Source organism: Symphalangus syndactylus, chromosome 2 (genome assembly GCF_028878055.3).
Source record: "Symphalangus syndactylus isolate Jambi chromosome 2, NHGRI_mSymSyn1-v2.1_pri, whole genome shotgun sequence".
Taxonomy (NCBI): Eukaryota; Metazoa; Chordata; class Mammalia; order Primates; family Hylobatidae; genus Symphalangus; species Symphalangus syndactylus.
Window position 1 is genome coordinate 46350173 of NC_072424.2, and position 27913 is coordinate 46378085.

The 27913-nt window shown below is 42.3% G+C and overlaps 2 protein-coding genes across 7 annotated transcripts in view; one reads left to right on the forward strand and one right to left on the reverse strand.

Annotated features, from left to right (window-relative positions):
• MARCHF5 (membrane associated ring-CH-type finger 5) overlaps positions 1 to 25005 on the reverse strand; it is a 68419-nt gene extending 43414 nt beyond the window's left edge. The window contains exons 1-2 of the mRNA XM_055255632.2: positions 24638 to 25005; positions 5280 to 5482 (exon numbers count right to left, since the gene is read on the reverse strand). Coding sequence (XP_055111607.1) covers positions 5280 to 5482; positions 24638 to 24672 — 238 coding nt within the window. The 5' untranslated portion in view covers positions 24673 to 25005. The remainder of the gene's footprint in view (positions 1 to 5279; positions 5483 to 24637) is intronic.
• A 94-nt stretch (positions 25006 to 25099) lies between these two features.
• The window catches only part of CPEB3 (cytoplasmic polyadenylation element binding protein 3), a 249785-nt gene continuing 246971 nt past the window's right edge, over positions 25100 to 27913 (forward strand). For all 6 annotated transcript variants that reach the window (XM_063629959.1, XM_055255505.2, XM_055255549.2 and 3 more), the window contains exon 1: positions 25100 to 25241. The gene's annotated coding sequence lies outside the window, so the exon portion shown is untranslated. The remainder of the gene's footprint in view (positions 25242 to 27913) is intronic.

Below are 27913 nucleotides of genomic sequence, written 5' to 3' on the forward strand. Positions count from 1 at the left end.
TCTTTAAAAAATTAAAATTAAAAAAAAAAAAAAAGCAGACTTCTATTCAGTAAAAGTGGGGTGGAGGAAAGGGGTGGTGTTCTGCATTCCTAACAACTCCCAGACAATGCTAATGTTGCTGGTCCTCAGATCATATTTTGAGTAGCAAGGTTTTAAGTAGGTGCATACATACAACTGGCTTGACTCACTAGAAAAAAAGAAAAAAGCAAACTGTAACACGGGTGGCCAACAGTGAGAAGGACAAAACTCTGATGAATCCTCTAAGTTTTTCACCACTGAGCACAATAAGTAACTCCTTATTAACAATGAAGAACATACACTTATACTACCTCTTCATTCCTGCCATGACTAAGTACCAGAAAAGATGCAGAATTGGCCAGCTAGCATCATCCAGACTGGGGCTAAATCCATTTGAAAAGTTAAAAAAAATAAACAACACAAAATCTGCTGCATAGAGATCATCCTATACAATATTAACCATCATCACCTTTCCCTCTCTGTATCTTCTGTCTTTTATTTCTTCTTCTAGTCAGTGTTTATCAAGTGTCTTTGGGGACCAATGGCAGTCCCTGGCAATCTATTAACTGGTCTACAGACAGTTTTGAGAAAAAAGTGATAAAAGTTTTGATCACAAATATTTCACAAATTTGAGAAGATTATGACTTTCACAGAAATCCTTTTAGGTTCTTTATTGCTGTTACATTCTAAGGATCACCCAAGCTCTACTAGGATAAGTTAAGAAAAATACCATAATAAGGAAAATGAAAAGGAAAGGGCTAACATACTTCCACATCATGTAAGTTGTTTACATTGGTTAAATACGTATTTTGTTGTTACTATCATATTGTGTTAAATCCCAAATTTGGGGAAATGAATCAATGGTTCAAAAGAGTAAAACTGAAAAATACATTTAACTCAGAATGGCATAAATGATAATAGTATGATTTTATAGTGAAGACTGATCTTAGAATGAGCTGTGACCAGCGAACTAGGAGTGATAACTCTGTACTAGGAGACATCCTTGTTCCCACTGTACTTTGATACATTATTAAATAGGGACAAGAAGCCACTGAAGTGTTCACATCATTTTCAACAACTCCAGTAAACCAACCAAAGCCTCCACTATGAATTCTGTCTTTAAAAGATCAAAATAATAGTCAAAGGTACTTCTTTTAACAAAACAGATTCAACTACTGTCAGCTGCAAAATTAATGACAAATGTGCTCAGACAGAAACAAAACAATCTACTGGCAAAATTCTATCATCAGATGACACTATTGGACATTATGTGCTACGTGTGTTATACAGAGAGGAAGAACAATTATTATCACAGATGTAGGCTCTTAAGTATTTTGTTTAATGGCTGCATGAAGCCACTAGTGTACAGAGTACGAATCAACTCTTAGTATATACGAATGTAACATGTTAATCAAGAAATACAAGCAACTTTTTAAAAGTTTTTAGAAGAAGATATTTTCTTTTAACCAACAATTATTTTTGAACCTTGAATTGAAAAGTTGTGCTGGAATCAGCATGGCTAGAGCACCAGCTTTGTGTGCAGCAATGAAGAGCCCACCACCTGAAAGCCAATTCACACATGGCTTCATTTACAGACAACAGCTGACTTGAGTCATTGTTAATAACCACATGGAAAATTGTGAATATAATTAAAATTGCAGCCCTTGAATAGGTATCTTCAGCATGTTAAGAATGCAGCAGCAGACTGGGCACACGGTGGCTCACGACTATAATCCTAGCACTTTGGGAGGCTAAGGTAGGTGGATTGCTTGAGCCCAGGAGTTTGAGACAAGCCTGTACAACATAGCAAGACCCGGCCTCTATTTGGAAAAAAAAAAAAAAAAAAGCAGCAGCAGCAAATACTCTGTTTTTCTATTTTGTCAAGAGGAAATATGCTAACAATATCTACTCAAATGAAGGATACACTTTTTTTTTCTTTTTTTGAGACAGTCTTGCTCTGTCGCCCAGGCTGGAGTGCAATGGTGTGAGCTTGGCTCACAGCAACCTCTGCCTCCCAGGTTCACGTGATTCTCCTGCCTCAGCCTCCCAAATAGCTGGGATTACAGGCGCCTGCCACCACGCCTGGCTAATTTTTGTATTTTTAGTAGAGACAAGGTTTCACCATGTTGACCAAGCTGGTCTTGAACTCCTGATATCAGGTGATCCACCTGCCTCGGCCTCCCAAAGTGTTGGGATTACAGGCGTGAGCCACCGTGCCCAGCGGATATTCATTTTTTTAATAACACTGATGTCATTAAAACATATCTATGATTTTAAGTGGCTAACTCAAGTGCCATACCTCTATGACAGACAGTATAGTGACCAGTTTGAACATATCACTTGAGAGTAAAATTATGATTCTCTCTCTCTTTTTTTTAAGATTGGTTTCACTCTGTCACCCAGGCTAGAGGGTAGTGGCGCAATCATAGCTCAATGCAGTCTCAAACTCCTGGGCTCAAGTGATCCTCCCAGCTCAGCCTCCAAAGTAGCTAGGACTTATAACAGGTGTGCTCCATCATACTTGGCTAATTTTTTTTCTTTTTCTTGTTTTTCTTTTTTGTAGAGAGACAAGGTTTTGCTATGTTGACGAGGCTGATCCTGAGCTCGTAACCTCAAGCAATCCACCCACTTGAGCCTCAAAAGTGCTGGGATTACAGATGTGAGCTACCATGACTGGCTACAATTCTTTTTTGTTGTTGAGACAGGGTCTCACTCTGTCTCCCAAGCTGGAGTACAGTGGCACAATCACAGCTCACTGTGGCCTCCACCTCACAGGCTAAGGCAATCGTCCCACCTCAGCCTTCTGAGTAGCTGGGACTACAGGTGTGTGCCACCATGCCCAGCTAATTTTTTTTGTTATTTTTGGTATAGATGGAGTTTCACCCTGTTGCCCATGCTGGTCTCAAGCAATCTACTCGCCCCAGCTTCCCAAAGTGTTGGGATTACAGGCGTGAGCCACTGTGACAGGCCACAATTCTTTTTTTTAGACGGAGTCTCACTCTGTCTCCCAGGCTGGAGTGCAGTGACGCGATCTTGGCTCACTGCAAGCTCCGCCTCCTGGGTTTACACCATTCTCCTGCCTCAGCCTCCTGAGTAGCTGGGACTAGAGGCGCCTGCCACCAAGGCTGGCTAATTTTTTTGTATTTTTAGTAGAGATAGGGTTTCACTGTGTTAGCCAGGATGGTCTCGATCTCCTGACCTCGTGATCCGCCAGCCTCGGCCTCCCAAAGTGCTGGGATTACAGGCGTGAGCCACCGCACCCGGCCCGGCCACAATTCTTAGTAACAAAATATGCAGACTAAATAATGATACAAATGGCTTAATCAAAGAGTTTTACTCTTTTCTTTTTTCTTTGGGATGGAGTCTCGGCTCTGTCACCCAGGCTTGTGTGCAGTGGCACGATCTCGGCTAACTGCAACCTTTGCCTCCTGGGTTCAAGCAACTCTTCCGCCTCAGCCTCCTGAGTAGCTGGGACTACAGGCACACGCCACCATGTCCAGCTAATTTTTGTATTTTTAGTAGAGACATGGTTTCACCATATTGGCCTGGTTGGTCTCGAACTCCTGACCTTGTGATCTGCCCGCCTCGGCCTCCCAAAGTGCTGGGATTACAGGCATGAGCCACCGCGCCTGGTCAAGATTTACTATTCTAACTAGGTAGACTTAAAACCATATTCAATTACTGCACTAAACCTGAAAACATATTTCCCAGAACTGAATTCAACCAAAAGGACAGATCTACACATTGCCATCTCCAAAATTAAAATATTCAACTTTCCTTTTGAGTGCCATACACTTGTCAACTTGATGTAGTTTTCAGTGAGAATTCTTGTAATAATTTTTGGGTCCATTTGAATATCTAAAACATCTAATAGAAATATCATATACTTGCTGCTCTTCCCAACTCTATAATTCAAAGATGGGGCTATCTAATTTAGTACAACTAAGAGCAAGAAAAGAATCAGTTAAATATGAAACCTTAACTTGGACTTTAGTGAGTCTTTCACCATTTATGTGGTGGTACAATAATGTGAACAATCATTGCTTTTCCCGATACTGATTTAAAAATACTGTTTTGATCTTACAATAAAAACATTTTGAATTATTCTTTTGTGTTTATCTAAAATCAGTGGTATGCACTGAAGACCCATCACATGGTCCACAAATTCCAAATGTTTGAAAACACTACTTTCTCTACTACACTACTTCCCCTTCAAAGGAAGCTCATTTCTTCCTGTGCATGTTAGAGAAAAACAGACAACCAAGGACATTTTGTTTGCCCTTATTATTAATCTTCTCATATTAGAAAAGCACTTCATTATCTGCATTTATGTTGCCTCATTTTCAAAAACATTGGTCTGATTTCAGTATGAATAACACTTATAAAAAACAATATATATAATAATTATTTCCAATTTTTCCTGAATTCCCTCGGCCCCCAAAGACATTCTTTCCTTATGACCTTCCGAGAACCCACGCTGCCTTCCTAGACCTCTTTACCTCTTGGTTACAGTCAAGGGTTATAAAAAAATGTTTAACAGCTGGCATGGTATAAACACCAAACCAAGAGATTGACGCCAATTTATAACTGTATGGCTGTAATGGAACAGGCTCACTAAACATCAGCCTTAGTTATACTGCTGCTAAAGAAGCAGCCTTAGACTGCTGCTTGTAAGCAGTCTGCTATACTTTTTTTCCGTGCTAGGCCTGTTCTCAAAGATCTTTGGTTATTTCTTACCTGCCACTTCACAGAAAAGGGATAGCAAGGTTCATGAAAGAAATCACACAAATTGGATTCCAAAGATGAGTTTAACGTCACATCTTATTAAATATTTAATTTCTCTACTTTTATTCCTTAACAGGAAGAATTAAGGAGAAGTATTAGAACATACTACTGCTTTCTTTCTCTTACACCAACTGTCTCCAGATAATTAAGCTAAGTTAGCTTTTTTTTTTTAAAGTCAGCTTTTTATTATAGCTTTGTTATTCAATTATATCCACACAGGTATGCAAGTTCTTTCTCCTTTCTATCAAACAGTTAATACACAGGCAAATGGATAAATTTGGGGATATATTAAGGATACTGTAAACTGTTAGCAAAACAAATAAACGTCTCTGACATTCAGAGAGGAAACAAGAGAAAGAGAATATAGAAATTCACACCCTAAAAAACAAAAACAGGTGGTTCATTTTAAAATGAACTTATAAAGTTACATATAATAACACCAAATATATCTGTGTTGTTTTTAAAGATATTCTTACCCAATTTTGGAAAAACTATTAGGTATTCAGCATTGCACTGAGGACATGCCACTCTGGCTGTACTGTTTCCTCTTTGCTTTTCATCCACCCAGCGTTGTAGACAGGCCTGGTGAACCCATTTTGTAGATCCTCTGCACCTGCATGGTCTCACCCATTCAGCTGTTCTATCATCTTCATCAGTAGCAAAACAAACCCAGCAACTTCTGTAAATTAAAAGAGAAAAGGATGACATTTATATCTTTAGGACTCCAGCCTCCTCTATACTGCAGCTCTTACTTAATGGGATGAGCCTGCTATGTTATGTTACAGAATCTCTGTCCTATATTAAAAGACTAAGGAGACAAAACAACCAATACATTCCCATTAGAGCAGTTTCTACTTTTTCTGTTTTTCCTTGTCTTCCTCTACAGAATCTTATGTTTTCTGAACTTTGTTTTTATGTAATCTCCTCTATCTTTTCAGTAATTCTTCACCTTCTCTAATGAACCAGAGTGCAAGGAGACAAACCTCAAGCTGCTTTTATTATAAGACCTAATAATTCTTTGAGGAATAGTAAGCACAGTAATATATTAAATTCAGTGTTCTCCCCAGTTCACCACCACCAATCCCTTGAACTTGGAAAAACAAAGTATTACATGAGTGATTTTATAGTCTCATTCCATTTTTCAGCTGAGGAAAAAAAAACCCATTTCTCTTTCTGGTAAAGTATAAACGTAAGAGGAAACAATATTACATTTTCAAAAAAGCACAAAGGAGATAAATATATCAAGATAATTTTTTTTTAGAATAGCAATATGATAAATTTGGGTGTGTATGCTTGAAATCTGAAATCTAGAAGTATCAAGTCTGGGGTGCTTATATTAATAAAAATACAATTCTATTGAGATCGGTAATTTTAAAACATTTTCCCACTTTGTTTTTAAGGGTACTTCATGAATTGTAATTTTTTCTTGTGGAATTAGGTTGTAATTCCTCAGTTTTTCTCCCAATTAACACAAGTTTTGACATCGATTTCCATCAGGGCAAATACAGTTCAATTCAATGAGACCCTTCTCTCCTCCCCTCCATTAGAACTTGTACAAGTGGAAACAACTGCTAATTAAAGCATGTTACCTACTGTGCACTTTTCACTTAATTGGATAAGTGGCTTCTGTCAGAACAACTAGCTTAACTATGTTCAGTGGGAAAGACTATATAGTCAGGTATTACAGATGGGTGAGGTTCTCCAGTCCTTGTGGAACAACATGAATTTCAATTGTGTGCTCCAATTACAATTTGTCAATTAGAACACGAAAAAAGTTGAACTGAATCCATGGCATCAATATCCAAAATTGTTGTTTTATTCAGCTTTCAAATTCAGTCAGGTTTCATAAGATCTAACTAAAATTAGAACGTAGGTAGCACTTGTTTAGCATTCTGACCCTTTTGACCCACTTTAGCTAAGCTGTCTGGGCCTTCACATTGTCTTATGGTTGTCCAAAAATACCTTGTTCTTTTTAAAAAAATTTTATCGTCAAATAGACATAGCATAAAATCTACCACTTTAGCCATTTTTTACGTGTATAATTCAGTGGCAGTAAGTATATTCATACTGTTGTGCAACCACCAAGACTACCCATAGTAGGACTGGGTTCTAACCTATGATTTTTGCATAAAATTTCAATTGGTAAGTGTACTAGCACACAGGCTGGTTAAGATGTTGTTAGTATATATTTTTCCCCACAACTGAGGTAATTTTGTGAACATATTTGTATATATCTAGGAAATGGAATGTATCATTTTAGCAACAAAATACTGGCAGAATATTTAGAGACTCTTTATTCTCATACTTTCTTATCACAAACGTAAATAAGAATGGCTACATCAGCATAATTAATCAGTATTAAGGTGAATCACATTTTAAATTAATCCAATTTCAGTCATCAGAAAAATACAATGTTAGGACTAGGGTGAACCAACTGAAATAGTCTACATTCATCTGTTTTTGACTTACAGAAATGATAGGTCAAATTTCATATTTCGATCTAATGAGAATACTTGTGTAGCTATTATATTCCTCATAAATTCTAGATAAGGTTTATTTTTCCCCAACATTTTATTATGAAAAATTTCAAACTTTCCAAAAAAATTTGAAAACTGTTCAGTGAATACCCATATACTCAACATTTAGATTCTATAATTTTTATCATTTTGCTGTATTTGCTTTCTCACACATCCATTCATCATTCTTATTTTTTGCTCCATTTCAAAGTTGCAGGCATCAGTATATTTCAGTCCTAAATACTTGTACGGATTTACTTTTTAGAACTGACATTTAAAGCATGCACTTGGCCGGGTGCCGTGGCTCAAGCCTGTAATCCCAGCACTTTGGGAGGCTGAAGCAGGCAGATCACAAGGTCAGGAGATCGAGAACATCCTGGCTAACACGGTGAAACCCTGTCTCTACTAAAAATACAAAAAAATAGGCCGGGCATGGTGGTTCACACCTGTAATCCCAGCACTTTGGGAAGCCGAGGCAGGGAGATCACGAGGTCAGGAGTTCAAGATCAGCCTGGCCAACATGGTGAAACTCCGTCTCTACTAAAAATACAAAAATTAGCCAGGTGTGGTGGCGGGCACCTGTAATCCCAGCTACTTGGGAGGCTGAGGCAGGAGAATCACTTGAACCCGAGAGGTGGAGGCTGCAGTGAGGCTGAGATCGTGCCATTACACTCCAGCCTGGGCAACAAGAGCGAGACTGTCTCAAAAAAAACCCCAAAAAAACCAAAAAAACCCAAAAAAATTAGTCGGGCGTGGTGGCAGGCGCCTGTAGTCCCAGCTACTCAGGAGGCTGAGGCAGGAGAAAGGCGTGAACCCGTGAGGCAGAGCTTGCAGTGAGCCGAGATCACGCCACTGAACTCCAGCCTGGGCAACAGAGCAAGGCTCCATCTCAAAAAAAAAAAAAAAAAAAAAAAAAAAAAAAAAAGCATGCGCTTATGCACTTTCAGTTTTTTTTCTAATTAATTTCACAACTAGGGTAAATAAGATAGCTGAATGATGATTTAGAGTGAGAACTTATCAGGAGTTAGGCTTTCAGTTGAAATAGCAGTATTAGAGGTATGCGAACCAGAGCAACTCCATCTTGATTGAACAGGAGGAGCTGGGTAAAATGAGGCTGAAACCTACTGGGCTGCATTCCCAGATGGTTAAGGTATTCTAAGTCACAAGATGAGATATGAGGTCAGCACAAAATACAGGTCATAAAGATATTGCTGATAAAACAGGTTGCAGTAAAGCCAGCTAAAACCCACCATAACCAAGATGCTCACGAGTGACTCCTGGTCGTCCTCACTGCTACACCCCCACCAGCACCATGACAGTTTACAAACGCCACGGCAATGTCAGGAAGTTACCCTACATGATCTAGAAAGGGGAAGCATAGGCTGGGCGCAGTGGCTCATGCCTATAGTCCCAGCACTTTGGGAGGCTGAGGAGGGTGGATCATGAGGTCAGGAGATCGAGACCATCCTGGCTAATACGGTGAAACCCTGTCTCTACTAAAAATACAAAAAAAATTAGGCGCCTGTAGTCCCAGCTACTCGGGAGGCTGAGGCAGAAGAATGGCGTGAACCCAGGAGGCAGAGCTTGCAGTGAGCTGAGATTGCGCCACTGCACTCCAGCCTGGGCGACAGAGCAAGACTCCGTCTCAGAAAAAAAAGGAGAAGCATAAATAATCCTCTCCTTGTTTAGCATATCATCAAGAAATAACCATAAAAATGGGCAACCGGCAGCCCAAAGTCTTGCTCTGTCGCCCAGGCTGGAGTGCAGTGGTGCCATCTTGGCTCACTGCAAACTCTGCCTCCTGGTTCAAGCAATTCTCGTGCCTCCGCCTCCCAAGTAGTGGGATTACAGGGTGCCCGCCACCATGCCCAGCTAATTTTTGTATTTTTAGTAGAGACGGGGTTTCATCATGTTGGCTAGGCTGGTCTTGAACTCCTTACCTCAAGTGATCTGCCCACCTCAGGCTCCCAAATGCTGGGATTACAGGCATGACCCACTGCGCCCGGCCACACACAGCTAATTAAAAAAAATTTTTTTTTAGAGACAGGATCTCCTTATGTTGCTTAGACCAGTCTCAAACTCCTGGGCTCAAGCAATCCTCCTGCCTTGGATTCCCAAACTTTTGGGTGTGAGCCACTGTGCCTGGACAAATATGTTAAGTTCTAAAGAATTTATTAACTGATTTGCTATCTTACTAGTTATTTAAATTTAATCTACCTAGTATGGAAAGAATAGCAGTCTATGAAATGAGGACTGGGGAAAGGGGAAATTAAAGCATGTAAAAATGATCACACAAATGTCTTTAGGCCAATATCAGCATATAAGACAGTGTGACTAGTCTTAAGGGCTAAAAAAAAGGAGAGGAGGGCACACGCATGCGCACACACACACACACACACACACACACACACAAAGATGCTTGCTTTCCTTATTTTTTTTTATGAGATGGGTCTGGCTATGTTGTCCAGGCTAGACTCCAACTGAAATCCCGGGCTCACGTGATCCTCCTGCCTCAGTGTCCTGATTACCTAGGACTGCAGGCATATAGTCTAGCTTCCTGCCACCCCCCCAATCCCCCGCCCTTTTTGCACTCTGTCACCCAGGCTGGAGTGCAGTGGTGCAATCTTGACTCACTGCAACCTCTGCCTCCCAGGTTCAAGCGATTCTCCTGCCTTAGCCTCCCTAGTAACTGGGACTACAGGCATCCACCACCATGCCTGGCTAATTTTTGTATTTTTAGTAGAGATGGGGTTTCACCACCTTGGCCAGGCTGGTCTTGAACTCCTGACCTCAAGTGATCCACCCACCTCAGCCCCCCAAAGTGCTGAGATTACAGTCATGAGCCACTGTGCCTGCCCATCCCCCCGTTTTTAAACCTCTGATAGACTGACCAGGAACATCACCTGGGAAGGTCTTATAATTATGCTTTCCCTTTTTGCTTCTCCATACCCTAACGTCCTACTCTATGTAATTAATCTATTTCAACTATTTATTCCCCAATTCTCTACCCCCTTCCTTTTAAGATGGAGAAGAGCTACTTGAAAATGATTCATTTACAGTTTCTCAAGATCTTGGAAGGGAGGGGGGACAGTAGAAATTTGATGTTTAATGTACATACAACACAAGTCCCTCTACCTTCTAGGAGTAAATAGTATCCCATGCTTTCTATGGAAAATCACTCTTCCCTCCAACATCAGCCGTGTGTGTGGTTTAGGCAGTTAATACCATAACCAACCCCAGAAACACTCAGATTGGCCACTGTAGCCTATCTTCCAGACTACATCACTGGGAGGCTGGGTCCATAAAGCTGGTCTTAGTGAACCTCAGAACTTTTGCTGGGAAAAGTGGTATACAGACTTTCTCTCTTCTTCTGGGATTAGAGGCAGAGAATGTGAGGCTATTGCTGACAGGAGAGCCACCAACTAAGTGGAGACTTAAGAATCCAGAGGAAGTGAAGGTGGAAACTGACGACATTGAGACACGGATCCAGCTGTGCTGTGCCTACAGCTAAATATATTCTTGTACTGTTAACTCACATAAAGCAGTAGATTTTTGGGTTTTTGGCTTAACAAGATCATGTGCAACCAAAATGATCTTGTTACTGTGTTGGGTCCTAAGAGATGGCCTCAGTACAATCATAGAATGTAAACTCTAAAGAGTTTTTATTATTTTTGAGACAGGGTCTACTCTGTTGCTCAGGTGAGAGCGCAGTGGCACAATCACGGCTCACTGCAGCGTGGACCTCCTGGGCTCCAGTGATCCTCCCACGTCACCCTCGTGAGTAGATGGGACTAGTTTTTGGTTTTGTCTTTTGAAATGGAAAATAGCCAATTAATTATTAGCCAAAACCAAAACACTCAAAGTCCATACCCAAGGAAAAAGGAAGTTGTAATTTCTGACCAAACTAAGAGTTTCTCCTTACATCTATTTTTCCTCTTGTTTTCTCCACTCCTCTCTCTCAGAACTCAGTCCTCAGTGTGATGCATAAGCATCACCTGGGGACTCATTAGAAATGCAAATCTTTAGGACTTGCCCCAGACCTATAGAATCAGAAACTCTGGGGGTACCCAGCACTTTGTTTCAATAAGCCCATCAGGTGATCATGATCCTGAAAGTTTGAAAACTTCTGCTCTAGCCATTCTTCCTTCCTTTTTTCTGATTTCTCCTTTGTAAATATTCTTTTTTTTTTTTTTTTTTTTTCTGGAGACGGAGTCTCGCTCTGTTGCCCAGGCTGGAGTGCAGTGGTGCGATCTCAGCTCACTGTAACCTCTGCCTCCTGGGTTCAAGCAATTCTCTTGTCTCACCCTCCCGAGTAGCTGGGACTACGGGCATGTGCCACCACGTCTGGCTAATTTTTGTATTTTCAGAAGAGACGGGGTTTCACTGTGTTAGCCAGGATGGTCTCGATCTCCTGACCTTGTGATCCGCCTGCTTCGGCCTCCCAAAGTGCTGGGATTACCGGTGTGAGCCACCGTGCCTGGCCCTGTAAATATTCTTAACTCACCATAATATAGAAATCAAATTCTGTTTTATGCTCACTGTAAACATTTTTAAATTATTTGGTTTTTAATTTTAAACAATAAGTAAAATGCTTAAGGTATTTTTTCCTAAGGAAACAAGGTTAAATTAATTTGGGGAAAAAGATAATGTGAATTCAGGATATTCTAACTGGTTAAAGAACCTGGACTTTGGAGCCAGATTGTCTGGGTTCAAACCCCTGCTAACTACATAGGTTTAATGATAGAATCTCTTTCACAGAGTTGTTGCAAAGCAGAGGTTCTTAATCTGGGGTCTATGAAAAACTTAGGAGGTGGGGATTGGTAAATCTGGATGAGGGGAGAACAACCATCACATGTTTATTTTTGCTAAGCTCTAAATAAAATGTAGCTTTTCTTCAATAATGAGTGCAAGCAAACCACAGTAATGTTAGCAGCACAGCAATTAGAAATGAGTATAGCAACCAGAAATTTTCATATTACTTTACAGCTGTAGAGATCCCGAAATAACATTTAGCTCATTGTAATTTGAAATTAGTTATCAGGCCAACTGATAAATCTTGTATTTTAATGTGTTAAAGTTCATATTACTATATTAGGCTTTTAATATTTTGATAGCTATACTTCAATATAATTGGTTTCATTTCTAAGCCTATATATTTTGTTTTATTGTTTCAAAAACATTCTGAGAAGGAACCCACAGGCTCAACCAGACCACCAAAGGAGTTTTAGCATAAAAAATGTTTTATGTTAAGGTCCCCTATTGTAAAAGATTAAACATGTGATTAAGAAACTGCTTAAAAATTGCCTGGCATGTATATAACCTCCATATGACCACTAGCAATAACAACATTGACAATGATGACAGTGATGGTGTCAGCTTTCCATTCAAATTCCTAAAATTTATGGATGCAGTTTTCTTACCATTAGCACATAAAGCAATTCCACTTGGCACCCTGGCATTCAGTGGAAAATGTTCTGGATTCCTAGTCATTCCCCAATTTTTCAACAGGCCACACCACTACTTAAGATTCATTTAAACCCTTTCAATTCAGTTTCTTTCACCCTTATTATCCTTCTGGTAGCTTTTCTAAATGCCACCTACTTGCTGATGTTACTCCTACACCATCCCATTCACCAAGTTGGGGCATATTCATTTACAAAGTAAAAGGAGATCTGGGAAGTATCATGATTGGTTCAGGGATCAAAGAACAAATCACTGTCATTACATGAAGACAACAAAAGAGAACTAAACTAGACAAATCTAAGGACTATTACTTATTCCTAAGAGCAGATGTATAGTCTTACTGGTATTGGTAATATAATTCCATGTGATTTTAAAATTAAGATGTTTTTTGCCAGTTATATAGTAAACTAATAAAGAGTAAACAGTAAAATTTATAAACAGTTTAAGGAATATACATGACAAAATTGCCCTAAATCTAACATTATTCAAGATCTCCTCCTAAACCCACTTGAGTACCTAATAAGTACATTCATTATTTGATGTCGCAAGGAACTACACGTAAGGAACTTCCAGTCTAGTTAACGAACAAACATGCATACGAGGATCACAAAAAACCCGCCATACCAAGCATTAAGTGCCAAGAAAAGTTGTTAGAAACCTTAATACAGAAATGTGATGAGAGACCAAGAAACAGGATGAAACAGCTGAGGTTTCAAGAAAAGGAAATAACTACAGATGAGAATTCAAGTTAGAGTGGAAAGAAAAGGTATTTGAAGAAAAACAGAGTAAGCAAGCTTAGAGATGGAAATGAACATATGTTCATGGACCAATGTGGTTAGAGCAGAAAGATTTTAAGATGAAGCTAGATATTACAAACCAGTTGGGAAAGAATGAATAACAAAGACAATCTCACTTCATAGTGTTCATTTGTGACTAATTTACAATCTATCTGATCAAACAGGTTAATTATTTTTAAAATATGTAGAAAAAAGCGAGGGGGGCTTTATTTATCAAAAAGATAGTTTCTCACTGGCACTAAATTAAGCAAGATAGGTACAGTATCTTAAAAAACAGCTGGTCGTAAAGCCTTTCTTTGCAGACTCAAATTGCAGGTGTTTCTTTTGGATTCTTAGGAAGTTCTGGGAAATCAGACTCCTGCCTGAGAAATCACTGTGATGAAAATTGGAATGCAGCAGAATAGAAGAGTTTGAGAATATAGAAAGCAAGCGTGGAATAAGCTTTAAATTGCTGCTGTTGTATTATATATGGTGCCATAATAGTGTATTTACATGACTGCTCTAAGGAAAGAGAACAAGCACTCCTTAATTCAGAACAAGTTTGGAGATTCATACTCTGGTTAATGTAAGGAGGGCTCTATTCGACAAAGAAAAAAACTACGTTAGGCCGGGCACGGTGGCTCACGCCTATAATCCCAGCACTTTGGGAGGCCGAGGTGGGCGGATCACCTGAGGTCAGGAGTTCGACACCAGCCTGACTAACATGGAGAAACCCCGTCTCTACTAAAAATACAAAATTAGCCAGGTGTGGTGGTGCATGCCTGTAATCCCAGCTACTCAGGAGGCTGAGGCAGGAAAATCGCTTGAACTCAGGAGGTAGAGGTTGCAGTGAGCCAAGATCGTGCACTCCAGCCTGGGCAACAAGAGTGAAACTCCGTCTCAAAAAAAAAAAAAAAAAAAAGAAAAAAACTACGTGTTGCTTATCTTGTCTCAGGATTAAAAGTGTCACACCCAAGAATTGTGAAACAGAAAGCACACTATTAAGGTACTTTAAAGCAGCCATAATGTGCTTCCTCCAGAGAGGCAAATCCCTTTCAGTTTACTCCAATGGGCCATATAAATATTGTCATCTATGTGAACTATGGCATGTAAAGAATTAGGAGGCAGGTCAGGCGTGGTGGGTCATGCCTGTAATCCCAGCATTTTGGGAGGCTGAGTGGGGAGGATTGCTTGAGACCAGGAGTTCAAGGCCAGCCTGGCCAAAATAGTGAAACCCTGTCTCTACTAAAAATACACAAAATTAGCTGAGCATGATGGCACACACCTGTAATCCCAGCTACTTGGGAGGCTGAAGCATGAGAATTGCTTGAACCTGGAGGCTGCAGTGAGCCAAGGTTGCACTACTGCACTCCAGCTCGGGCAACAGAGTAAAGGCTCTGTCTCAAAAAAAAAAAAAAAAAAGAATTAGGAGGCACTGAAGATGAAGTGCTACATGAGTCTGGAGAAGAAGAGAAAAATATTTCTGCAGACATGGTCAGAAGAGCCTTACAAACAAGGCAGAATCTAACTAGGTCTTGAAAAATGGGTAGTTTTGAAAGAAAAGATGCCAAACAAAACCCAAAAACGAAAACCACCTTATGTTTGGAAGAAAGTGTGCAAGCCAGTTTGGCTTGGGCAAAAGACTTTTAGGTACTTATACACTTATTCATAAAGAGAAGAAAGGCTTTAAAAAAGGCAGTTGATGCCAGCTATGTACTCCATATCTTAAACATAATAGGGAGCATAATAAATGGTCTGTGAATAATGGTGAGTGTCCTGAAGGACAGGCTAAAGAATATGATCTCTTTTTTTTCTTTTGAGACAGGGTCTTGCTCTATGGCCTAGGCTGGAGCGCAGTGGCATGGTGCAATCTCAGCTTACTGCAACCTCCACAACCTGAGCTCAGGTGATCTTCCCACCTCAGCCTCCCCAGTAGCTGCGATTACAGGTGTGGACCACCACACCCAGCTATTTTTTCTTTCTTTCTTTTTTTTAAGTAGACACAGGGTTTCTCCATGTTGCCCACGCTGGTCTCAAACTCTTGGGCTCAAGCAATCTGCTCTTCTCGGCCTCCCAAAGTGCTGGGATTACAGGCGTGAGCCACTGAGCCCGGCCAGATCTTTTTTTCTTTTCTTTCTTTTTTTTTTTTTTTTTTTTTTGAGACGTCTTGCTTTGTTATACCCAGGCTGGAGTGCAGTGGTGTGATCATGGCTCACTGCAGCCTCAATCTCCCAGGCTCAAGTGATCCTCCTGCTTCAGCCTCCTGAGTAGCTGGGACTACAGGCATGCACCACTGCACTGGTTACTTTTTTTATTTTTTGTAGAGACGGGGTCTTAGTATTTTGCTCAGGTGGGTCTCAAACTCCTGAGATCAGGCGATCCTCCTGCCTCAGCCTCCCAAAGTGCCCAGCCCTGAACTTAATCTCAATAAGCAGTAAGAAAATACAAGTTTTGAGCAAACGAGGCAATTTAAAAAAAATGGTGCTTCTGCATGATTATTCTAAGCACTGATATGTCACAAAGAATGAAAAGAAATACATCATGTTACAAAAGAGGGTCTCCTATGTACTAAGGCCCTTGTGGGAAAATAGGATAGGGAATACAGGCAGTTTCTGTTCTCAATGAACTTCCCGATGAATGTGTGTGGTGGTGGTAAGGGTATGTGTGTGTGTGTGGGAAGCTCTGAGACATAGGACAAGTATATTAAAAAATTTACAGTATAATGTGATATACTATAATAAATGCATCAAGGTTCTATTGAAACACAGAAAGGAGCTGTTAACTCTGTTTGGGGGAGCTGTGCAAGGCGTCACTGTGGTATTTCAGCTGAATTCAATATGGGTAAGACTTCACCAGGTGTTAGGAGGAGGAAGGCACCTAAAGCAAAAATAAATGAAAGAGCAGGATATGTTCAGGGGTCAATGAAGGGGAGTGCAGGAAAGGACGGTTAAGGTAGGTTGGGGCTGGATTATAGTAACAGATCAAAGCACATTACCCCGTTGAAAGTTTATGTTTTATCCTTTTAGGTGACACAGAGACTGGCAGATTTTTAAGTATAGAAATTGCATGATTATAATTGTGCCTTGGCTAATTCTAGTGCCACTCTGTAGGCCAAACTGGACCAAGTGAAAAATTGAAGCTAGAAAAAGGAAAATCAACAATATGTGATGAACAAGTGGATCTGGAAGGAAAGAATGCGGCAAAAAAATGTAAAAAAGGCCCCGGGCAAGGTAGCTCATGCCTGTAGTCCTAACACTTTGGGAGGCCAAGGTAGGATTGGCGGAGAACAGGAGTTTGAGACAGCCTGGGCAACATAGTGAGACCCGTCTCTATTCCCCTCCCCACCAAAAAAAAAGTTAAAAAAAAATTAGCTGGGCATGCTGGCTTGCACTGTGCTCCTAGCTACTTGGGAGGCTTGAGCCTGGGAGTGCAAGACCCTGCCTCTTTAACAAAAACAAAGAAAACAAGAAAAACTTATGTTTTGGCTAGGCTCATGCCTGTAATCCCAGCACTTTGGGAGGCTGAGGCAGGAAGGTCACTTGAGCTCAGGAGTCTGAGACCAGCCTGGGCAACATGGCGAAAGCCTGTCTCTACTAAAAATACAAAAATTAGCTGGACATGCAGTCCCAGCTAGTCAGGAGGGTGAGGTGGGAGGATATTTTGAGCTGGAGGGTGGGGGATGGAGGTTGCAGTAAGCCGAGATCGGCCACTGCACTCCAGCCTGGGCGACAGAGCCAGACCCTGTCCCAAAAACAAACAAACAAACAAACAAAATTTATGTTTTATAGTTGGTGGACAAGAAGACTGGTAATATCAAAGACCAAAAATTGAGAAGTCAAGATAAGTAGCTTAGTTTTAGATTGATTGGCAATACTGTATACACACAAATGGAAATGTCCACTGGGCAGGTAGAAATTAAGTGCTAAAGGAAATGAGGAAAAGAGGTCAGGAATACAGACACAGATCTGGGAGTTGTTTGAATAAACAGGAAAGAGAGTGAGTAAGTATACTTTTTCAAAATAGTAAATGCTGAGAATTGAACCATACATAGAAATTGAAGGAAAAAAAAGGTAAGGTGATTCTGAAGGATAAAAAGTCCTGAAGAAAATGTCACTATACTTACTAAGAAATTATTGGTGACCTTTAGCGTGTGTGTGTGTGTATATATATATATATATATATATATACACACACAGAGAAAGAGAGAGACAGACTTGCTCTGTTGCTCAGGCTGGAGTGCAGTGGCACGATCTCAGCTCACTGCAACCTTTGCCTCCCAGGTTCAAGCGATTCTTGTGCCTCAGCCTCCCGAGTAGCTGAGATTACAGGTGTGTGCCATTATGCCCTACTAATGTTTGTATTTTTTGTAGAGATGGGGTTTTGCCATGTTGGCCAGGCTGGTCTTGAACTCCTGACCTCAAGTGATTGGCCTGCCTCGGTCTTCCAAAGTGCTGGGATTACAGGTGTGAGCCACTGCACCCAGCCCTTCAGTATACTTTCAGTAGAGCTAATGACAAGAAAGGGGAATGAAAGTCAAATTATCAGGAGAAATAATAAAGAGAAAATAAGAACCTAAATGTCATAAACGAGACTGGATTAAAAAAGAAAAAAGGCCAGGTGTGGCGGCTCACGCCTGAAATTCCAGCACTTTGGGAGGCCGAGGCGGGTGGATCACGAGGTCAGGAGTTCGAACCAGTTTGGCCAACATAGTGAAACCCTGTCTCTACTAAAAATACAAAAAATTAGCTGGGTGTGGTGGTGGCACGCGCTTGTAGTCCCAGCCACTTGGGAGGTTGAGGTGGGAGAATCACTTGAACTCGTGAGGTGGAGGTTGCAACAGTGAGCCGAGACCACACCATTGCACTCCAGCCTGGGTGACAGAGTGAGACTTTGTCTCAAAAAAAAAAAAAAAAAAGTTGAAAGCTGGATGTGGTGGAACACACCTGTAGTCCCTGCACTTTGGGAGGCTGAGGCGAGAGGATCACTTGAGCCCAGAAGTTTGAGACCAGCCTGGGCAACATGGTGAAACCCCGTCTCCACAAAAAAATTACAAAAAATCAGCCAGGTGTGGTGGTGCACACCAGTAGTCCCAGCTACTCTGGAAGCTGAGGTGGGAGGATCACTTGAGCCTGGGAGGTTGAGGCTGTAGTAAGCCGTGATTGTGACACTCCACTCCAGCCTGAGCAATGGAGTAAGACCCTGACTCAAAAAAAAAAAAGTAGTCTATTAATATACTTTTCTATATAAAAGCATTAAACCAAGAAGGATGGAAGAATATAAACCCATTTTATGATAGTGGAGTGGGGATGAGAAGATATGCCATTGGGGACAGTGGTCAAAGGGGATTTAATTGTATCTATGATGTTTCCATTTTTTACACATATCTGGAAATAATTGATGATGGTTTTTAATTCTGGGCACTGGTCTGTAATTGTCAACATGGTGATGTGATTGAGAAAAAGAGGTCAACTGACAAAGACAATGTGAAATTGTTTATACAGCATGCTCCTATCAGAGTATAGCTTCCTTGGTCTTCAAAGGGGTATACATCTGTGGATAACACTCTCACAGAGGCAGAATTCTAATTCACTTTACCACTGTGGGAGGGGGCTGGAAGAACAGACCACTCTTTCTGCTCTTTCTCCCATCTGACCATTCTGGGGACATTCTGGCTGCACTCCTTGCCTATTTACTAGATGCAAGTAAGTGATGCAAAACAACCTCAACAAATTAATGTGTGTTTATTTTAAGATGGGGGAAGCAGAAGTAGTTTCCAAAAGCATTTCTCAGTAGGTCCAGGCTTCAAATCAGAGGTCCATTCCTGCAGTTTGTTATAATATTCTTTACATTGTTCTCTGTAAATTCACTCCTAACTTTGAGAAGTTTTAGAGAAAAATGAGAATGTCGGTGGTGAAAGAGAAAGTAATATATAACAACTTCTTATTAAAGAATTGAAGCAATGAAAGAAGAGCTAACTAAGGTTCAGAAGGCCTGATATAAAGGGTTTGGGCTTATGAATGGTTATCATTTCAGGGAAATGATATTTGTGACACTGAAACATTCATGACACTAGAAAAAATCACCCCCTTTTCCACCATTCTTGTTTCCCCACAACAACTTAAAGGGTTCAAATAATAAATTTATATAAGACATTTATAGTTTATAAAAACAAAAGGCAATCCAAAGAATATATATCCATATGGCCGGGAGTGGTGGCTCACCCTTGTAATCCCAGCGCTTTGGGAGGCTGAGGTAGGTGGATCACCTGAGGTCAGGAGCTCGAGACCAGCCTAACCAACATAGAGATACCTCGTCTCTACTAATACAAAATTAGCCGGGCGTGGTGGCACATGCCTGTAATCCCAGCTACTCGGGAGGCTAAGGCAGGACAATCACTCGAACTCGAGAGGCAGAGGTTGCGGTGAACTGAGATCACGCCATTGCACTCCAGCAGCCTGGGCAACAAGAGCGATATTCCGTGAAAAAAAAAAAAATTCCATATATATATATGGAATTTATATATATATATATGTGTGTGTGTGTGTGTATATTCTTTCCATCTACAAATATTGCAGTAATCAAAGTTACCAATATAAACAAATAATAGCTAAACTAAAGTGAGTTATTCGCAAAGGACAAGGGAATTCAACTTCAGCTATTAAGAAGTTGCCACAGGCCGGGCACGGTGGCTCAGGCCTGTAATCCCAGCACATTGGGAGGCCAATTCGGACAGATCACGAGGTCAGGAGATTGAGACCGTCCTGGCTAACACGGTGAAACACCGTCTCTACTAAAAATACAAAAAATTAGCTGGGCTTGGTGGCGGGTGCCTGTAGTCCCAGCTACTCGGGAGGCTGAGGCAGGAGAATGGCGTGAACCCAGGAGGCAGAGTTTGCAGTGAGCCAAGATTGCGCCACTGCACTCCAGCCTGGGCGACTGAGCGAGACTCTGTCTCAAAAAAAAATAAATTAAAAAAAAAAAAAAGTTGTCACTAGTTGGCCCAGCGCGGTGGCTCACGCCTTTAATCTCAGCACTTTGGGAGGTGGAGGCAGGTGGATTGCTTGAGGTCAGGAGTTTGAGACCAGCCTAGCCAACATGACAAAACCCCATCTCTACTAAAAATACAAAAATTAGCCTGGTGTGGTGGTGCATGCCTGTAGTCCCAGCTACTTGGGAGGCTGAGGCAGAAGAATTGCTTGAACCTGGGAGGCAGAGGTTGCAGTGAGCTGAGATCGCGCCACTGCATTCCAGCCTAGGTGACACAGTGAGTGAGACTTCGCCTCAAAAAAAAAAAAAAAAAAGTTGCCTCTAGTTTAAAAACCCTGAAAGATTAAATGGTATAAATTGAACATACCATTCATGTTACAATTAAAATAGTCTTCACTTTGACAGTTTAGACAACACAAACACCACTGGAATTGAAGCTCCATAAGGGCATTTTTGTTATGTTCAATTCACCACTATATACCAAGGGCCTAGAATGGTACTGGGCGTATGAAGACACTCAGTATTTGTTAAATAAATTCAATAAATGTAAATGTTTAATAATTGATTCATTGTAAAATAACACAGCTTTTTTTTTTTTTTTTTTTTTTAAAGACAGGGTCTTGCTCTGTTTCCTGGGCTGGAGTACCCAGGGGCACAAACACAGCTCACTGCAGCCACGACCCCCAAGGAATCCTTCCACCTTAGCTTCCTGAATATTTTGGACCACAGGCATGCGCCACCAGACCTAGCCTAATTTTTAAAATTTTTGTAAAGACTGAGTCTTGCCATGTTGCCCACACTGGTCTCTAACTCCTGGGCTCAAGCAATCCTCTCATCTCGGCCTCCCAAAGTGCTGGGATTATAGGCATGAGCCACTGTGCCTGGCCTAAATAAAATACATAACTTAACCTAAAAGTAACAGAACAATATGTAACACACATTTTCTTAGTCTTCAAGAAGATAAAACCTGCATTAAAGAAATAAACAAATGAACAGTTATCTGAGCTAAATTCTGTCCCTCAAAAATTGCCACCAAAAACCAGGTTGGGGAGAAGCCAAAATCATGAAAAGAATTCTGGGTCCTAATAGGCTGACATATTTTAGTCTCTTGGCCCTGTTGGTATTCCTCAAGTGAACCATGTTGAGTATCTTTGTGTTCAACTTGCAGTAGGGCCAGCCTAGATGAAGAAAACTGTAAACATAAAGTAGATGGGGGAAAAATGGCCAAACTGGTTTACATTAGTCTTAAGTGCCTTCTATTGGGCTAACATAGAGTGTTTTGTTGTTTTATTGAGATGTATGTTTCATTTGCTGTAGCCCTGTGAAGTAGGGTTCTCATTTTATAAATGATGATATACATAGTGTCAGAATCTAAGTTCAAAGTCACATAGCTAGTAAGTGGCAAAATTCGAATTTCATACTTTCTATCTCTGAGCCCAAGCTTTACTCACTATACCCTACTATCTCTTATCATGAAAGATATCACTGCCTTAGGACTTAGGGCAGTAGGTTTCAGCCATATCTAACACATTTAAAAAGCTTTAAAATATAGATGCCCAGGCTCTATCCTACAGAAATTTTTGATCTTATTGGTCTTAGATAGGGTCCAGCATCCATGCATATTTTGAAATGCTCCCCAGGTAATTCTAACATGGAAGTAGGTTGCCAACTACTAATCTAGACAATAACAATCTTTGAAAGTCATGTTAAAAATCTACTTTAAGGTATGTCAAAAGAGTACAAAGATGAGAGTAGTACAAAGATGAGAGTAAGCCAGTGTCATAGTCACCTACTTCAGTAAATGGCAGCCAGAATCTTCACATTTCTGTTAATAAGTTTTAAATGCCTCGCTAGTTTTTTTTGAGAGGAATTTCGCTCTGTCACTCAGGCTGGAGTACAATGGTGCGATCTCAGCTCACTGCAACCTCCGTCTCCCAGGTTCAAGCAATTCTCATGCCTCAGCCTCCCAAGAGTTGGAACTACAGGCCCATGCCACTACGCCTGCCTAATTTTTGTATTTTTTTTTTTTTTTTTTAGTAGAGACAGGGTTTCACCATGTTGGCTAACCTGGTCTCAAACGCCTGACCTCTAGTGATCTGCCTGCCTTGGCCTCCCAAAGTGCTAGGATTACAGGGGTGAGCCACCGTGCCCAGGCTCACTCTTTGGCTTCTTACTTTTATGGAAATCTCCAAAGAGCATATGAAAAGTCAGGTCAGCTTTTGGACATAAGAACTTCTCTAGGCCGGGCACGATGGCTCATGCCTGACAACCCAGCACTTTGAGAGGCTAGGCGGGAGGATCACTTGAGCCCAGGAGTTTGAGACCAGCACGGGCAACGTGGCAAAACTCTGGCTCTATAAAAATACAAAAAATTAGCTGGGCATGGTGGTATGTGTTGTGGTCCCAGCTACTAGGGAGGCTGAGGTAGGAGGATCACCTGAGCCCGGGAGGCGGGGGTTGCAGTGAGTTGAGATCATGCCAATGCCACGGCCACTGCCACTGCATTCCAGTCTGGGCAACAGAGACCTGTCTCAAAAAAAGAAGAAAAAAAGTCACTGTGTAAAAATGAAAAGCAGGAGGCCCTCAAAGGAAAAAAATTAATTACAAAATACCCCACATCAGAACAGGGTCTCAACAGAATAGAACTGGCAGTGGCAGGTGGTCTCCTCTGGGTATATTTTAATTTGCCACAATTTGCCAATTTACAATGAAAGGAAAACCTGGTAAATTATCAGACCCCTAGACAACTGGGGAAACTGACAAATAAGTTTGTGCATTAGTTCATACAACACATACTTACTGATTACCTACTGAGTACCAGGCTCTGTTCTGGGATTCAAGATACACAATAATAAGTTTCTGTCTTCCAAGAGCTTATAAACCACACACATATATATATAAAGCAGTCAATACAATTGTCAGAATGATGACCTGAAACAAGGGCTGGATGAATCACCAGTTATCTCAACTGAAAAAAATCAGTGACATAATTTCTATTAACTGAGATGGCTCAAAATTCTAAGCTCCAAAAAAATGTCTATCACTCTGGAAGGATGTGTACCCTTGGGTCATTTGTGTTCTGGGTGTGGCAGGCCCAAAAGCATTTAACTGGGTATAAACTCAATTAAGGGAGGGCCTTCATTTAACACCTTACAGTTGGAATTTTACTGAGTACAAAGAGTTGGTACCACCTGCTGAAATGGGTGGCAAATGACGTCTACTGATAATTGTAAGCAACCACAAACATCATGAATTAGCTTGTACAACTTGCTATGCCAGGAAGTAAGACTTGGCTGGGGGGAAATGTGGATCTAGAGTCTCCAAAAACTCATGGTAGGACCCACGGACTAGAATTTCAACAGCAGAGGGCGGTGCACCCGACTTCACAAAGAGTTTTACCGACTGGGGCCCCCCAAGAATGGGCAACTGGACTCCTGTACGAGCTGAAACGTCTTCAATGAACTTAACGATCGTCAAGTACACTAAGTGTTCAGCGTTGGACTCATTTGGCTGTTTTCCATAACCTCTACTCTGGTCTGACCGTTAAATCTCCCATGCGGATACTCTGACCTTACAGTTCGGAGGTGGGGACGGGATGGGGCGGGGGGGTGCGGGCTCAGGGAAAGGGGGAGAATGAAATCAGCCTATCAGGCTTTCCAAAAGAATGCTTATCATTGGTTCTCAGAGACTTAAAATTATAAGGGGGTCATTCCCCTGAAAGATAATCCGGTTCTTGCCAGTGACATCGCTGACAAACACTTCACAAGTTGGGGAGGGGGAAAGGGGGAGGGGAAGAGGGTAAGGAAAACTAATTTTGTGGATTAACATGAGTCCCTCTCAGGTCAAAACGGGGTTCCAAGGAAACCAGACGCCACTCCTTAGCTAAGTTTCACCCAAAGTCTACGACCCAGGCCGCTCGCTCTGTCCTCCCCACAAGTCTAGACTCCAAACTTTTTGCCCCTCTCACGGCCCCCCGGCCGTGGAACTCCTCCCGGCACGCCGGGTTCTGCTCACCAAGAGCCTCGAGGGCGGGCGCGGGCAGGGCCAGAGCGAGGGTCGGCGGCTCCCGGTGCCCCCCACAGCTGCCCGTACCTGTCTAGCATCTGCTGCAGGGCTTGGTCCGGCATCTTCCGCGGAGCCGGCGCACTCGGCCTTCCCCAGTGGACCCGCTCAAGGCCAGGCCCAGGGACAATAGCACTGAGAGGCGGCGGAGTAGGCCGCAGTCCGGCGGTAGCCGCGAACCCGTCACCCAGCTTCCCGGGGCAGCTCCGCTAGCCTGGCGGCGGCGGTGCGGGGCCTGCGGGAGTCCGGCGGAGGCGGCGGAGAGCGAGGAGGAGGAGCTTGAGGCGGGGAGGCGGCGATTGCGGCCCAGGTTCCTGTCGGTCGGCCCGAGGTTCCGGTCCATGGGCCGCGGGCGCCGAGTTGCTGCCAGCGGAGGAGCTACCTTTGTGAGGTAAGAGTCACCGCCTCCATGCGCGCTGGGGTTACGACGCAGGGCGGCCCAGAGCAGCCTGGGAGATGTAGTCCTCGGACCGTCCCCGCTAGAGGCTGCACAGCCCGCCCGGACCAACGCCTCCGCGCCCGCCGCCGTCCGGCCGGCGCCCTCCCGTTTCCTTCCTCCAGGGAGAAAAAATGTCTTTCGGGCCGCTTTCCAGGAAGCAGCAGGATGCGCCGCTCCACTGTCAGTAGCAACAAGGTCAGCCTCCCTGCTTGTTTCTTTTTGCCTCCGCTCTTGCCCTCAGGTGGGACCGAGCCAGGTGAGGGGAGGGGGCTGAAGGGCTATTTCTTATCAGGGTCTCCGGCCCCGGCCGTGGCGTCTGGGCGGTCAGTGGCGGCGGTGGGGGTGGCAGAAACTCCTTCCGAAGCCCCTGGTGCTGGAGCCAGCCTCTCCTGCGGCAGAGCCCATTTTGGGGGAATTACACCACCCCCTCAAGGGGTCGGCTGCTTTGGTGCGTGAGGTTCTTCTTGAGGGGGCGGGCAAGTCGGGACTGCCTGGACCATACAGCTTCCACCCGAGTCTCTCAGTGTGTGTTTGGGGCTGGGGAGTTGGGGGAAGGAAAGATGATTCTCTCCCTCTCCAGGAACCTTCTCAAATGTGCCTGGGCTTTCCAGGGCTCGCCAACAGTCTCCAAATGGAACACGTTGGTGAATAAACAGCTCTTGCTTACTCAGCTGTGGGTTGTCAGGGATGTTTGTTTCTCTCTCTGCTGCTGGTCACTGTTAACCGTTTCTAGTCGCGTTGACACCTTCAAGCAGGTGGATTGGGAGTGGCGGGGGTGGGGGGAATCAAAAAGGAGAAATCATCAGTCACTCCTTGGGTCAGCTTCTGACGTTCGAGGGATAGCTTTGGCGGGAGGAGAGAGCTGTCGGCTCAAACGAATGCGTTTTTTGGACGACCTGTGGCATTTTCTCTAGGGCCGTGATCGGTAGGACGCTGGTAGTTTTCTCTTGATTATGTCTAATATCTGCTGCAAGGTGTTTGATTTTTTAAAAAATGAAAATGTGTTTTTAAAGCTCTTTTTATATGTAGAATTTTACAATCAACTTTTCATTATCTGTTCAAAATTTGCGAAGTGTATTTGAACTAGAGTGTTCATTGCTGGGAAAAAACAACAAACCCAAAAAATGTGACCAGAAGCTTACTTGGCCTCCAATTTTTGAAATATGCTTTTGAGAAACAGCACCCCCCCACCACACACATATGCACACACTCCTCCTAGGGAAAGAAAATGAGTATTTAGTTTAATCGGGGTGTCTAATATTTTATATATATTTGTATTATATATAATATATATGTATTATGTATTATATATGTATTATATAATACATATATATATTATATAATACATATATATATATATAATATAATACATATATATATATATTTTTTTTTTTTGGGAGAGACGCAGTTTCGCCATGTTGCCCAGGCTGGTCTTGCAACTCCTGGGCTCAAGTGGTCCACCTGCATCGGTCTCCCAAAGTGTTGGGATTACAGGTGTGAGTCACCGCATGTGGCCAGTGTCTAATATTTTATTTAATTAATTCATTTATTTAATTAATTTATTTTGAGAGATGGAGTCTTGCTCTGTTGCCCAGGCTGGAGTGCAGTGGTGCTGTCTTGACTCACTGAAGGCTCTACCTCCTGAGTTCAAGCGATCCTCCTAGGCTCAGCTTCCCAAGTAGCTGGGACTACAGGTGTGTGCCACCACACCCAGCTAATTTTTGTATTTTTTAGTAGAGATGGGGTTTCACTATATGTTGACCAGGCTGGTCTCGAACTCCTGACCTCAGGCGATCAGCCTGTCTCGGTCTCCCCAAGTGCTGGGATTATAGGTGCGAGCCACCATGCCCGGTCTATTTTATTTTTTTGAGATGGAGTCTCGCTGTGTTGCCCAGGCTGGAGTGCAGTGGCACTATCTTGGCTCACTGCAGTCTCCTCCTCCGGGTTCAGGTGATTCTCGTGCCTCAGCCTCCGGAGTAGCTGGGATTACAGGCTCCCACCACCATGCCTGGCTAACTTTTGTATTTTTGGCAGAGGCGGGGTCTCACCATGTTGACCAGGCTGATCTTGAACTCCTGATCTCAGGTGATCTGCCTGCCTCAGCCTCCCATAGGGCTGGGATCATAGATGTGAGCCACCGTGCACAGCCCGGTGTCTTAACATTTTAAATTATTATTTTTTGCTCCTTGTGCTGTGTCAGTCTAACCTTATTGTGTGCTTATTTCTTAAGCAGTTGTCAGCCATAGGAGTTGGATATATACTTCCTGCTTAAAAACAGAATTTTATCCCAGCATGTGGATTAAGTACACTTACACAAACTCCAAGATTCTAGATCTTAACCAATGTTAGAATTTCTATTTCAACTGAAATTGGAAAATGTGATACCTTTTGTTGATAGCAAAGACATGTGCACCTTGACCTTATTATACCAACAAATGGATTTTATGTTTGCATTTTTATGAAAAGTCAGCTCTCTGGCTGTGTCAAAAACCTTTTAAAGTAGAAAAAAATCCTGTTACTGGTCTAAAGAGTGATTAGCATGTGACCCAGTAATTCCACTTCTAGATATTTTCAAGAGAAATGAAAACATATGTCTACACAAAATCTTGTTTGTTTGTGAATGTTTATAGCAGCATTATTCTGGGTTTTTTTTTTTTGAGACAGGGTCTCACTTTGTCATCCAGGCTGGAGTGCAGTGGCGCCAGCTCACTGCATCCTCAGCCTCAGGGGCTCAAGCACTCCCCCTGCCTCAGCCTCCCATGTAGCTAGGACTACAGGGGCGTGCCACCATGTCTGGCTTAAAAAATTTTTTTTGTGGAGATAGTGTTTTGCCATGTTGCCCAGGCTGGTCTTGAACTCATGAGCAC